Consider the following 15,763-nt stretch of genomic DNA (forward strand, 5'->3'; position numbering starts at 1 on the left):
TTCAGATCTCGGGCTCCAGCTCAAGCCTGAATGTCTGCACCATGATATTTCATCCCTGGAGCCCAAGCCCTGCAATCCTGAGTCAGCTGACCTGGGCGAGTCACAGGTTTTTTATCCCTGTGTAGACATACTCTATGAACCATTTAGGTTCTTTAACATAGGTTTCAGTAGAGCATAGGACATTATGCAGGCCTCACAGTAGAGTACTTGAGAGATTTCCTAGAGAGATCAAGAATGTTTTTTAAAAGTGCTTTAATATTTTTCCTATGAAAGATGTTTCCATGCTCATTGCTGAGGTTAGAACCGCTGTTTTAAAATTCAAAATGAGAACTTTTTAAAATGCAAACAATTTCTCCTACGTGAGTTATCTACTTTTTCCTGTAAAATCCACATCAGCTTCAAAAAGTGCTTTACTATTTGATGGAGCTGCTGACATTGGAAGATCAGCAGCAGACTTCTAAATTTTAATAGCTCCTTAAATTCTTTAGGCTGAGCTGTACTGTTAATATTCGATTAAATTCAACTGTAAATGAATAGGAAATCCTGACTGAGAGCCTTTAGGCACAACAAGAATAAATGCTTAAAAAAAAAGAGGAGAAATCATCTTCAAGTTCATACTTTTATTTTTCTGCTTTTTCATTGCTTTATTTTTATGAGTGAGGGAAGTTTACGTTTTAAATGAAACATTGATATAATGTGATTGGGCTGGATGCAGGAGTCACTGGAAGAGGTCCTGTTGCCTGAGTTATACAGGAGGTCAGGCTTGATGATCATAATGGTCCCTTCCGGTTTTAGTAATCTATATGATGAAGTAACCTGGTTCCAACCAATGTGGGTGTTGTGAGGGTACCTGCACAGCTGTGAATTATCGGCATTTTCATAGTTGAAATGTCTTTTCCTTGTAAAGTATTTCAGGTAGTAGCACACTCTTCCTGATGCATAGTGAATGTATGAATAATGCCATTTTCTTGGTTAAAACTACAGGTTTACATTAACAAATAGCCCTCTGTTCAGAGATATATGGAACATAAGCCTCCTTCTCCCATTGAAGTCAGTGGGAGTTTTGCCTTTGACTTCAGTAGGAGCAGCAGCTGGCATATTATCACTATTCTGTGGAGATTAGAAAATACAGTACAAGGTAATCCCCATATGTTTCATGTTGAGTTGTTGGCTTTTTTCACAGTATGACTTTAAGATACAAAGAGCTCTTTGTATTAATTATGTTTAAATTGAATTGGCTATATATAATAACATAGGCCAATAACTTAATGAAAGAATGGTGCAGTATGAATCTCAAAGCTATTTCAGAGAGCAGTTTTTCCATAATTCAGAATTAATTTGGTAAAATGTATTGTGTCCTCATTTGTCTCTCACTCTTCATTTTTGCCTTGGATGATAATCCTGGCATAGGAGAGATTTATGATTTGTAAAATAGCTATCAAAATTGTTATAATTTTTTAATGGACTGCCCAGAAGTAGGCTAGAGCTTTTTCTTGAAACAAGTTGTTTTGGCCTCACTCATTGGGGGCACATCAGCTCAAGGCACTGAGATTTTAAAATGTGATAGATTATTGTGTTTTATAGAACATTTCTATGCTGTATGAGCTCCCAAAATCCTGTTCCACCATACATAACGCTTAGCTTAAAAACTGAGCTGGACTTGATGGGGGCAGTTTCTTCTTTGGGTATTCTGAAGGCCTGGTCAGGAGTGTGGATGTGATTTCCTCAGGATGTTACAAAAGAACTGTTAATAGCAATAGCACTGTCAGCAGCATGCAAATGTGTAGCGGCAATAAGCTGCAATAATACATGCCTCACTTCATATTTTCACATTTGTGTTAAGTGTTTGGGAGGTTAGGAACAAGAAGTTTCTACCTTACCTCTTTTGCGTTAGTGCTCATGATGATAGTGACACTTGGGTTTGAACAGATATTTATATCTCAGAAGACATAAGCTTGGCTTTAAGGAATAAGGAATATATATTACTCTAATAGGAGGATCACAATCCGTTTCCTACAAATGTTGTTTTGAGAATGTAACATAGTTATCAGACTCTTGGATCTTGTTTTAAAAAACTTTCAGATCTTCAAAAACAGACTTAGATTTATGTATTTTATTTTTATCTGGAAATATTAAACTGATAACGTAGCTGTTTGGATTATTATTTCATCTCCTTCCACATGAATGCATAGTTGACCAGTAGCAGAAACATGTTCATGTTTCATTTGCTCATTCTGAGTAATGTTTCTGCTGTTTTGAAGTATCAGTGTACGTTGCTAACCATGATATGATTAACATTGTGCAATCACTTATCCTGAGTCAACCTGCTTTAGGGGCCTAATGAGAGCACCATCTTCAGTAATTGCTAATCTGCAACTGAAAAGCTTTACGAGTGAGCGGCAGAAATGCAGATGTAATCAGAATTCCATTTATGCAATGCAAAGAAGTATAAAGCCTCTAGTCTTTAAACTGTTCAAAGGGTTGCTGTTTTTTTCCTAATTGTGACTTCAGTCCACTAAATGGATGTAAATAATTTTAACTGCCAGTTGAAATATATGATGGTAACTATCAACAGTTCTTAAATAGCTTGTGTAGTACAGAATGAAAATTGCCATAGTAGGAAGTACTGAGAATGATGGACAATCAAAACATTCTTTAAAGTCTGTTCAGCAAATAGACAAATAGTCTGATGCTTTCTTGCTAAAATTTAAAATAAAAACCTTTATTTTTAAGCATGGCTAAGTACCTTGACAGCTACTTAAAAGTAGTAAAAAGAAAAGGAATACTTGTGGCACCTTAGAGACTAACCAATTTATTTGAGCATGAGCTTTCGTGAGCTACAGCTCACTTCATCGGATGTAGTAGTAATCCTTTTTGGATGTCCTTGGTACAGCAGCTTTCTGTGTAAGCCTGCAACTGAATTAATGGTGTGGGTTTTCCCCACTCTATGCTTTGACCTTCTGTTGGTGTTGTATTCATGCTGCTGCTGTGTTGGTATCTGTGAAAGTATGCCTTATTTAAAGGGGATGAATTAGACGTCTGCATAGAACTATAGGAATATTGAAAACCTCTAGCTATGTCGGCTGTAGGTCATTTGGGGAAATGAGCAGACACATTTTATTACTTTAGTTTACAAGGCAAAAATGAATAAACCGTACTAAAGAAGATTACAGAGTACGAGCTCTATTGCAAGTTAGGTGAATTGTAGGGCTGGTGGCCATTTTTTGGGCCAAATGCATTGAAAAGAAAGTTGATCCGTTTAAATTTATCTTGGTTACATGGTGTAACGATTTGGGGGAATCTGTCTATGTACAATTTACTAAGTCTGTTTGAGATGATGAACCCCCTGTATGCGCCACGGGTGGGACTTGGGCAGTCAGACCTAGTGGTTGGAGCAGGAGTTAGGGTTGGGAGTCGAGTCAGGGTCAGAGCCAAAATCAGGAGTCAGGAGTTGAGCTGGTAGTGAGAGCTGAAATTGGGTCAGAGCTAAAGTCAGAGTTGAAGGCTATATGCTAGAGCCAAGGGTTGGAGCCAGAGTTGGAGACCAGGCGCAGGGATCATGAACGAGGCAGGAACCAGCAGCAGGTGAGATCACATAGTGGAGGCAGGGTCTGTAGCAGCATCAAGCCAGGGTCCACCTTGTTGTACAGACAACTTCCTGTGTCTTTCTGGTTTAATTAGTGTACCCAGCCTAATCAGGGACTCCGGAGCGCCACTAATCGTGTCCTTGTGGGCGGTACCTTTACTGGAGCGTAAGGCCTTAAGGTTCCCAATTCTCCAGTTACCAGTAGAGCTGTTGGATGGTGTTTGCGGATGCTGCAGTGGCCTTTGAGCCCATGGGCCTGGTTCAGGACCAGCAAATCCTTACAGTATGCTTAAACCATTATGTTTATTTGTAGTGTGCTCTTGCCTTACACTATTTGTGCTAAGGAGACAGGGAAATGGCCCTTTCATGACTGTCTATGAATAGGTTAATTGTTAGAGTATTGGCACCTGAATAAATTTAAAACACACAAGTAACTGCATCCTAGATTAAAAAAAAGTTTTTTCCAACTTCTCTGTGTGTGGGTGGGTGGGGGCGGGGAGGTGCTGAGATTTGAGAGAATGGAATTTTTCCAGAAGCAGGAGGAAGAAACTATATAAAAACTAGCATATAAAAACTCAGAGGGACTCAGAGAGGCAAAGGAAACTTGGGAGCAGGAGAGGGGAACAAAGAGACATACTTTCTGGAGGAGATAAAGAGCAGACTCCATGTTCCAGAGGAGAAGCCATGAGGAGAAGGGTGCAGAAGAGGAGACTTGGAATCTTGGAAGGACACTAACCCAAATCCTGAAGAAGACTTGAGTGGTGAAAAAGCAGACAGAGAATGGCATATAGGTATTTAGTGAGGGGGCGTGGCCTCCCTCCAGGCCTGAGAGGGAGGAACTAACACCCCTCCCAGTGCATGGAGCCTGGCCAGCCACACTGCCCCATTGGAAGCAGAGGGGCAGGACAGGAAGTATAACAGGCAACTCCTGTGGCTCAATTGGCTGGAGCTGGCGAAGGAGATAGATGCCTCCTACCCGTGGGGGACCTCTGCAGCACTGAGGACCTGAAGGGACTGCCAGAGCTGCCAAGGACACCAAAGAGCTGCTGGGACTGCTGCTAACTGGGTACCCCGGGGAGACACAGGACACCCACGAAGTGAAGGTATCCAATGAGAGGATCATAGGAACTAGCCCAGTGCTGTGGCCAGAATACTGGTCGATGTGTTGCGGTGGGATCCCTGCCAACCCAGTGATGGAGCCCTCTGCCACTGTTAGGGCCCTGGGCTGAGACCCAATGGAGTAGGGTGGGCCTGGGTCTCCCTACTCCCTGCTGCCAACTGCACCACCGGGGTGGCAGACTCCTCACCTTAGGCCAAGAGGCCTGCGTTGTCGGCTGTCTGCCTGAGTTAGGACATCAGGCGAAAGATTTTTTGGTGCTCCGCCTCCCTGAGGGCCTGAGCCCCTAGACTGGTTGGTGTTAGGCCCTGCCTAGAGGGCTAGGGCCTCTGAGGCTGTTAATTCTCCTTTTAGCCAGTCTTTGCAGAGACGCAACAGCAAGGGGGCATGGCCTCCCTCCGGCCCTGATGGGGAGGGATGGACATGACCTTCTACAATGTGTTTTATCATTTTGTCTAGATCTGTTTATTTCTAGTGATGTCTAAAGTAAAGACTGATTGGTTTTTGGAACTTTCTGCAAAGTCTATTATGTACTTCAACTATTGCATGTCCCTGGAGAGAGAAACTGTGAAGCAGAGAGCCCACTAGGTTGAAGCTCTGGGAAAAGGTTGTATTTAAGCTACTGGGGAGTTTGGAGGAGCCAACACAAGTCTCAGGGCCCAGGCAGTTGGACAGCAGAGTCTCAGCTCTCGCAAGGGGCTGCTAGACAGAGAATATGCACCCTCAGTGTGTGCCTGGAAACCCAGAGACAGTGCCCTGTTAGTCTCCTCAAACTCAAGAAGCGTAAAGCACATGGGTCCAGCATGTTGGTGAGTGTCTAGAAGGTGGCACTAACACATGAAACATGGAAAACAAAGGTTTCAGAGTAGCAGCCATGTTAGTCTGTATCTGCAAAAAGAAAAGGAGGACTTGTGGGCACCTTAGAGACTAACAAATTTATTTGAGCATAAGCTTTTGTGAGCTACAGCTCACTTCATCGGATGCATTCCGATGAAGTGAGCTGTAGCTCACGAAAGCTTATGCTCAAATAAATTTGTTAGTCTCTAGGGTGCCACAAGTCCTCCTTTTCTTTTTATGGAAAACAAAGTGTTAGCACAGGTGCTAGCTCATCAATACAGCAAACATATTTTACTTAGTGGTAAAAATCTTGCTCTCATCTAATGTTATGCATGCAAGAATGAATATGAAAAAACAACACAAGCATTGTAGAGACAAAATGAGAAAGGCCAAGGCACAAAACAGGATCAAACTAACAAGAGATATAAAGGGTAATAAGAAAACATTTTGCAAATACCTTAGAAGCAAGAGGAAGACCACGGACAGGGTAGGCTCATTACTCAATGAGGAGCTAAAGACACTAACAGAAGTTGCAACAGTGGCCAAAGTATTAAATGCCTCATTTAATTTTTCACCAAAAACATTAGCAGTGATTGGATGACTAACATAGTGAACATCAGTGTAAATTCGGTAGGATCTGAGGCTGAAATAGGGAAACAACAAGTTAAGAATTACTTAGACGAGTTAGATGTCTTCAAGTTGGCAGGATCTGACGAAATACATCCTAGAATACTTAAGGAACTAGCTGAATAGATCACTGAGCCATTCACGATCACCTCTCTGAGAGCTCTTTGAGGACAGGTGAGATCCTAGAGGAAAAAGGCAGATATAGTACTGAACTGTAAAAAGGGGAATAAGGACAACCCAGGGAATTATAGTCCGTCATCTTAATTTCAGTATCTGGAAAGATAGTGGAGCAAATAATCAAACAATCGATTTGTAAGCACCTAGATGATAATAAGGTGATAAGTAACATGGATTTGTCAAGAACAAATCATGTCAAACCAACCAAATATCGCTCTGTGATAACAAGGTAACAAGCCTTGTGGATGGGGGGAAGTAGTAGATGTGATATATCTTGGCTTTTGATACTATCTCACATGATATTCTCATAAACAAACTAGGGATATATAGCTTAGATGATACAGGGCATATCAAGTGGGGTCCTACAGGCAGGGCTGTCCTTAGGCATACGGAGCATAGGCGGCTGCGTAGGTAACCTGAAAATTTGGGGCACCCGTGGGTCTTAGTGTCCACCCTCCCGCCTCTTCCTCTTCCTGTTCTGACCCTTCCTGCAGGCTCCCACCACAGCTGGCTGCTGCAGCCTGGTGAGTCTTCCTCCAGAGGGGATCTAGTATTTAAAAGTGAAAAAGCCTTCCAGCCTGCCAGACCTATTAGCACAACACTGAAACTGGTAAAGAGCCATTCAAGTGGTAATGAAACCATTTAACAGGCATTTACCAACCCCCAGGTATATACTGACAGTTTCTGAATTTTCTGACAAAAATAGTTGTGCATTACTGTAATATTTACTCAGAACATGTTAGTCTACAGGCCCTTAGTTTAAAATTTGCTTTAAAAATATTTCATTAGTGTGTTGCTGAAGATTATAAAATCACATCTCTAAAAAGTCCATGCATAGATTTTTAGATGCACAATATGAGTATTCATCTTTAGCCTTAAATGCTTGGATCATCAGACATATAGTTTTTTAAATAAATCCTTCAAAAGACCACCTTTATCTAAAATACACCTGTGAGCCCGGGCAACCATCAGGCATAGGGGCACCAGTTTAATAATGCTGCATAGGGCCCCATAAATCCTAAGAACGGCCCTGTCCACAGGGATCTGTCCTGGGTCCAGTTCTGTTCAATGTCTTCATAAATGATTTGGATAATGGCATAGGGGGTACACTTATAAAGTCTGGGAGGTGTTGGAAGCGCTTTAGAGGACTGGATTAGAACTCAAAATGATCTTGAGAAACTGGAGAAATAGTGTAAAATAAATAGGATGAAATTCAGTAACGACAAATCCAAAGTATTATACTTAGGAAGGAATAATCAATTGCACAAATACAAAATGAGAAGTGACCACTTAGGAAGGAGTACTACAGAAAATGATCCAGGGATTATAGTGGATCACAACTTTAAATAATCAACAATGTACTACTGGTGCAAAAAAAAAAAAAAAAAAAAAAGTGAACATCATTCTGGGATGTATTAGCAGGAATGTTGTAAGTAAGGTGACCAGATAGAAAGTGTGAAAAATTGGGAGTGATAACCCCTCTCCTCTGTCTTCTAAACTAGCCTTTGTTATCGTATTTTGCAGGCAGACAATTAAGGTAAGTTCTTTTGTGGTAGACTATATCTGAAAAATAAAAATGTTTATAAAGCTCATTTTGTATTGTGTTTCTGACTGCTCTCTAGTAACAGGGTAAAATTAGAAAGCAGGCTTTTAATGAAAAGCGTGCCTGTTTGGTTTTTTTTCAGCATTACTTTATGAAAGAATTGAGTGGGGAAGTGTTAATAACAATTACAGGAAAACCCTCAGCTAGCAATTCAACAAAAAATCATGCCTGTCTTCTGCACCACCACTGTTTTCCAGGGCACTGTTGGCATTAATGCCAAATGTACTGCTATAAGGGGAGGGACGGAAACTAATCAGGTCATGCGATGGAGGAGGAAGCTAATGGTCTCCCTTCTCAGCAGTATTTTGTAGAAATGTGTGTATTATATTTCTGTGCATAAATACAGTGTATAAAAACAGTGTAAATCTGTGGGAACCTACATAGAAGCATGCTGATTTCAAACAGTATATTTTTGTGACTTTTGAAAAGGGAACTTGCATATTATTATTTGCCAGATATGCTGATGAATAAGTGCTTTAAGAATTATTAGGCAGGAGAGATTTTGATTTATATTTTATAATCTCTCACTTCCTCATGATTAGTGTTCAGATGCATTAGCTTTAGAAGTATGGAGAGAAGTATACAGTGCAATTCAAGAGAGACTTCCCTAGTGTAGTAAATGTAGATGAATTTTTATTGCCAATTATTAAAATTTACCTGTAAAATAATTGATTTGGATTACATGATTTCCAATATCCGAGAGAACTGTTTTTTTCTGTTGCCTGTAAATATTGTTTTCCTAACTTCTTTAGGAGACAAAAAACTGAATGCTTGATTTGAATGCTAGCAGATAGGAGAACACTAGTGATCCCTCATGGCAGTAGTGGGGATATGCAGGAGCAAACAGACCGATTGCTGAGCCTGCGGGAAAGGGAGAACTGCTCCAGGCAGATGGTGAGGTTTTGGGGTGACTGGATCAAGCATTGACACTCCCAAAGTCCTTAAGAACAAGGACCAGAGATCCCCAGGTTTTTTCATAGATGCCATTCCTCGTAACATCTTTCCCCCAAATCTGTCTGTCTTGGGGGAGAGAGACCTTGGTGTGAGGAAACTGAGAAACTAACTCCCCATCTTCTCTCCAGGAAACAGCTGCCTTAAAGGGGGTGACTCCTAAACCTCACAAAATGATCTATAATTGCATAAAAACCCTAATCTCAAAAGAAGATTAATATTGTAAAATTGAGAACTCAGAATTCAGGAAATGCCATCTTAGCGAGAGTTTGATCAATAATTCTTTTTATCCTCCTCATTCAGTGTAGGGCCCGAGACCTTATTTACAGTACACCATTCAAACCCTGCACTGCATCCAGAATAATTTCATTCCCTATGAGCTTTTTATGGTGCTGCTCATCATAGCCTATTAGTGCTTCACAAGCATATTCACAATCCCTGTGACATAAGATGATGGTATTAGCCTCATTTTACAAATAGGGAACTGAGGCACAAATTGATTGAGAACAAAATTGTTAAGTGTCCACTAATTTTGGGAGCCAAATTTGAGATGCCAAAGGTCTTTAATTTTTCAGAGTACTTTGCATTTTATAGATGTTTATATATTCAAAGCACAGCTCCCATTGAATTCAATTGCAGCTGCATTTATCAGACAGAAATTTATCAGACAGAAATTTCTGTGTTCCCATTAATTTGTTCCTAACACCGCCTAAAGTAAAACAGTTAAGTTACCACTGTTTTGGGTTCTGAAAACCCCGGGTAACAGATTTGGTGAGCCATTGCCAGGAGTGGTAGAGAGGAAGGGAATGATTAATACAAGTGGTTGGTTTGTTTGTTTTACAATGGGGGTGGGGGGACAGTGGAACAGGGTCGCAGCCTGTGAGTTGATTTATGGTCACATTCTGTTATTGATTTAGGGTTCAGGCTGAAATGTCTGGTTGTGTAAAAGGATATGTCAGAAAGACAGGGAACATCTGGAAAGAAATAAAAGCTGGAAATGGATTTGGATAACAGCTTGGCAGATTTCATGCAGGAGCATGATAATGTTTTTTTTGGAAGCCTGGGAGCTCTACCAGTCCTGGAGTGTTCTTGCAGTTCTGTAATCAGATGGAAGTGATAAAGCAATTAAAGGCAGAAATAAAAAGTTAAAAAAATAAAATTAAGAAAGACAAAGAAATATCCAGCCTGAGGGCAGCTTAGATAGTGGCACTGCAGAAGCAGTGAGCGAGAGGGTAACAGGCTGGAGCAGAAAGCATCTGGATTAAAACAACAAAAAATTGAGAGTGAATCTGCTGTTTGAGCCTTACTAAAGGATTCCCAGGATAAGACCCAGGCAGATCATGGGGAAAGTAAGAGACAAAGTTGTGCTCTCAGAGCCATGTTGAGAGAACAGAAAGGAATAGTGGTTGTGATTCGTGGGAGTCATCGCCTAAGAAGGAGGGGTGAGCCAGAGGTGGATCTCTGCTTGTATCCCTCTCATTATGAGGATGAGAAGGATGGTACCTGTGAGCTTCCTTTTCCCTTGGACTCTTCTGGGCAGTCCCCGTATGGTCCCTTGCTTGAAACACTAGAAGAGCTGCAGGTGCCCATAGCCCCCACGGTAAGGAAGATTGATCCCCAAGAGGGTAACCAAGGAGGAGAAGAATGGGTAGAGGTTAGGCCCTTCACCCCTGAGCTGGGTAGAGTGGCAGGAAAATTGGTTGGTCTGTTAACCCAGAGCACAGCCTTGGGATGGCCGGCAAGTAATCCACTGAACTTGTGTATGTGTGTGTGCAGATCTTAATATTAAAAATATACAATCTGCAAGGAGGGGAGTGTTGCCCCTGAATTTGACATTTCTGCATGTACCCCAGAACTTGACAGTACTGCAGTCAGCCATTTTGTATGTGCAGCCATTGCTAGATAAAAACCAAACATCACATAGCTAGAAATAAACTTCAGCCTTCTTAAAACAAGGTCAAATAGCTGCATATTTGCAGTTTATTAAAATCAAAAATATATATATATAAAAAATCTTAATTTTAAACATCCCGAATGTATTATAACTAAAAGTACTGAAAATATTTTAAAATAATAATTTATAAAAATAATAACCGAATAAAATTATTATATTGACCCACTAAATCACTATAAATTATATATTTTATTAAAATTAACTATAAAAATTAAATAAAAATAAATATCTCAAAGCAGTCCACAAAACCTTTTCTTAAAAAAACACCTATCATCTAAACTCCCCATTGGCTAAACAAACAAAAGCCCCTAAAAATCCAGCTAGCAATTACTCAAAACCATCTTAAACTAAGTAACTATATCTAAAATATCTTAAACCTATACATACTTAATATCTAATAAATTATAGTTTTAAATAAAAGCACGCTTATTTGTATTAATCATTTATCAAACAAAAATTGCTGTATTCCTATTAATTTGTTCCTAACACCTCCTAAATAAAACGGTTAAATTACCACTGTTTTGGGTTCTAAAAACCCCAGGTAAAAGGCTCATCTCAACCTCGGTTACAGGGGAATAACCGTCATTTTTCCCTAACTTTATTCTTGGAAATAAATGAACTGTTTTTTGTTGAGATTTGCCAGAATACTTCATCTGGAGGCAGACAAGCAGCATGGAAAGTTTCAGCTGGATAATTAAAGATAAGCAGTATTGTGAGCAGCTGAAAACAGAATCTTACAATACAAAGTGCTAGTTAGGCTTAATGATGGGCATTGTTGCCAGCTCTTTCTGTCATATAGTTCACCATATTCACTGAAGCCTCCCAGTAGTTACAATCATCCAGTTTATTGTTGATTAGCAACAGTATTAATACTGTACATCTATTCCATAGCATGAAATTACATGAATGCTTAATTCATTCAAAACGATAGACCTATGCTGATTGGGTTATCATTATCTTCCCAATTACAGAAACTTACAGAAGAGAATGTAAAGGCACAGTCTAAGAAAAGACAGAAAGGAAAAGTGTTTGAGACTCTCAAAGGTCAAAAGGTGATTGCAAGATCTGACATCACAGGATTTTATTTTCCAGGTAAGTTGTTTTTGTGTGTATTTCAAATGTTTTTTTTAAATCTTTAGAAAGATTGCTGAATAAAGAGTAAAATTTACCTAATCTTTTTCACCTGGTTTAGTTTTAATTTGTTTTACTGTATATATTGTTGGATTTTTCATCTTTTCTCACCATAATGCTTCTAGTAAGGTACAGAAAACTCTGCAGGCATCCTACTGATAGGTCTGTTTATTTAAGAAGAAAGTGGTGGGAAATGTTTTGGAATAAAATGGTGTATTTTTTTAATTGGAAGACAGTGTCAATCTATTCCTTTTTCTTTCTAGGCTGGCTTATTTCCATTTAGGATTTAGCAAAGGCTGAGCCATTCGCTATATTCAGAATATTCACTAGATGTTTCTGTTGTTTTGTTGAGTTCAAAGTCAGAATATTTGTAGTATGAATTTGTATCCAATGATATGGTATAGGGGGAAAAAAATCCAACTAATCCACATGCCTTTTTTGTATGATTAACAAAGTATTCTAGGACAAAAAGAAGAGGAGTACTTGTGGCACCGTAGAGACTAACACATTTATTTGAGCATGAGCTTTCGTGAGCTACAGCTCACTTCATCAGATGCATAGAATAGAACATATAGTAAGAAGATATATATATATACAGAGAACATGAAAAGGTGGAAGTTGCCATACCAACTCTGAGGCTAATTAATTAAGATGAGCTATTATCAGCAGGAAGAAAAAAAACTTTTGTAGTGATAATCAAGATGGTCCATTTCAGACAGTTGACAAGAAGGTGTGAGGTTACTTAATATGGGGAAATAGATTCAATTTGTGTTATGACCCAGCCACTCCCAGTCTCTATTCAAGCCCAAGTTAATGGTATCTAGTTTGCAAATTAATTCCAGTTCAGCAGTTTCTTGTTGGAGTCTGTTTTTGAAGCTTTTCTGTTGCAAAATTGCCACCTTTAAGTGACCAGAGAGGTTGAAGTGTTCTCCTACTGGTTTTTGAATGTTATGATTCCTGATGTCAGATTTGTGTCCATTTATTCTTTTGCGTAGAGACTGGCCGGTTTGGTCAATGTACATGGCAGAGGGGCATTGCTGGCACATGATGGCATATATCACATTGGTAGATTTGCAGGTGAACGAATCCCTGATGGTGTGGCTGATGTGATTAGGTCCTATGATGGTGTCACTTGAATAGATGTGTGGACAGAGTTGGCATCGGGCTCTGTTGCAAGGATAGGTTCATGGGTTAGCGTTTTTGGTGTGTGGTTGCTGGTGAGTATTTGCTCCAGGTTATGGGGCTGTCTGAAAGTGAGGACTGGTCTTCCTCTCAAGGTCTGTGAGAGTGAGGGATCATCTTTCAGGATAGGTTGTAGATCTTTGATGATGTGCTGGAGAGGTTTTAGTTGGGGGCTGAAGGTGTTTCTGACATCAGAGAACATCTCACAGGTAATTTGACATCATTGGCAGTCTGCTCTCAGGAGAGGCATGAGAACTGAACAGCTGGGGTGTTGAGGATCGAAGTGCATTGGCAAAACCTTTTGGGGACGTTTGCTCTGTGCCTCTTTACACTACATCTGGCTTGTCAGCCAGTGCTGTTAGTTCCTCACATTCATGAACACTGAATCAATTAAAACTAAAACAAATTAAGGATATTCCCACAAAGACACTTATTGTTAGGACTGTTTCATGTACAGATAAAATATGGAGAAAAGTTCATTGCTTCTGTTAGCTTGGCTTATTTTTTCTGTACTTTGATTGCCTGATAAGTTTTCAATTTAACAATCACAGGCTGAATTCTTTAATTTTACAGTTGGATCAGAAAATCATTTTGCGATTTATCTAGCTTTGTAACGTTAGTCAGTGTTGAGAATGGTCTGATGCTGCTGTGTATTCTTTGTCTAGTCACATAGTTGAAAGTTTCTCTGTCCTATACCCAAATGCTAATTCAGTAAAACATCAAATGAGTGAAAGATAAGTGGCCTAAAAGGGGGAGAGAATTTTTTCCTACCCTAACATGAATAAGACTGTACAGTATAAATTTACTGAGATATTCATTTACTTTTTTTTCTCAGAGTGCTATAATTCAAAACGTAGGATAGATATTGCAGTTCGTACAGTAATAACAGTGTACTGAATCTCTTTAGAATTTGGTATGCTACTTTTCACATATTGGACCAGATTTTCAGGGACGAGTACAATGGATGTGTTTGCAAAAGTGTTCTTAGAAAATCCTGCCATAGCTTGAACCACACAGCTGTTGTGCGCACAGTTTGGGTAACTGCCTGCCTAGCTGCTCATTGCACACTCTTTTGAATATTTGACCCTTTCATTAAATGAAATAATAAATGCATGAGGGTCTCTTGCATCATGTGCCAGACCCCAAATGACAGACGCTATACCCAGTGAGAAGACTGTTGCATCATTTTACCCACATGCAGATAATTTATAATAGTTATAGGATCTCAAAGTGGGTATTATAATCACCATTTTATAAGTGAGCCTTTCTGTGTTTATTTCCTAAGTGTTGCTGTCAAGGTCACATGGGAAGTCAGCACCTTTATGAGTAGAACTTAGTTCTAACTTCCAGTCACCTATTCTAATCTTTAGGCAATTCTGCTTCTCTAAAAATAATTATATTTACCTTTTCAGTAAAATTAATAATAATTTTAGTATCTCTGAACCAGCCACACAAAAAGGCAAACTTTATTTGTAATGGGAATGAACTATTTGCACATTCATCAAGGCTCCGATTCAGCAAGGTATTTAAGCATGCACCTAACTTTAAGCATGTGAGTAGTCCCATTGAAATCATTTGTGCTTCTCACGGTGTTGATGTTAGGCTTATAGTTAAGTATTTTGCTGAATCAGAGTCCAAAATAAAAGGGTTCTTATGGCTTCTACTAAGTTTAGAATCTTTCTTTTCTTAGTAGTTATTCTGTACTTGCATTGTTTTAAAATAGTAATAATGTTGTTGTTGTTTTTTAAATGCATCTTCTAAGCTTTTCCTTTCTGTGGGTCACCCAGTGTATGTTGTCTTCTCTATTTCTGCCTCTGACCCTTGTCCTCCAAACACCAGTCTGTAGGGAGCTTTCTTCTGATGATGAGTTTTGTGAGATTGGGGGTTTGTTTGAAGTCCAGAAGAGGGGGTTTGTGAAAGATTTCTTTAAGGATGTGGTCCCCATTGAGTATGGGTTGTAACTGTTGCATGATATCCTGTACGGATTCCAGTGTGGGGTGGTAAGTGTCAACAAGGAGTATGTGGTTAGAGGTTGTTTTTTTTGTATTGAAGCTGGTGGAGTGTCCTTGTTTGGTGAAGGTGGTTTTAAGTGTGTTAAGTGTGTATCCAAGACGTTTTCCTTGGCGCATATTCTGTGATATTTGAGGGCCTGACTATAGATAACAGATCTTTTGGTGTGTTTGGGGTGGTTATTGGACCTGTGAAGGTAGGTATGGCGATCCATGGGTTTCTTGTATATAGTAGTCTGTAGGGTTCTGTTGTTGAAGGTGATCATGGTGTCCATGAAGTTGATGCTGGTACGGGAGTGTTCTAGAGAGAGATTGATGGGTGGGTGGTAGTTGTTGAAGTTGTGATGGAAATCTGTGAGGAAGTTTAGGTCGTCTGTCCAGAAGATGAAAATATCATAGATGTGTATCAGATAGATCATTGATTTAGTGGTGCATTTGTTCAGAAACTCTTCATCAAGGTGTCCTGTGAAGATGTTGGAATATTGGGGAACTATCCTAATACCCATGGCTGTACCAATGGTTTGGACAAAGTGTTTGTTGCTGAATGTAAAATTGCTATGGCTGAGGAGGATGAAATAGATGAGTGTAG

At 39.6% G+C, this 15,763-nt stretch overlaps 1 protein-coding gene across 1 annotated transcript in view; it reads left to right on the forward strand.

Moving 5' to 3' along the window:
• VWA3B (von Willebrand factor A domain containing 3B) overlaps positions 1-15,763 on the forward strand; it is a 108,854-nt gene that overhangs the window by 84,704 nt on the left and 8,387 nt on the right. The window contains exon 24 of the mRNA XM_074965365.1: positions 11,824-11,944. Within this exon, the coding sequence (XP_074821466.1) occupies positions 11,824-11,944 (121 nt within the window). The remainder of the gene's footprint in view (positions 1-11,823; positions 11,945-15,763) is intronic.

The sequence above is a fragment of the Natator depressus genome, chromosome 1, assembly GCF_965152275.1.
Source record: "Natator depressus isolate rNatDep1 chromosome 1, rNatDep2.hap1, whole genome shotgun sequence".
Lineage (NCBI taxonomy): Eukaryota > Metazoa > Chordata > Testudines > Cheloniidae > Natator > Natator depressus.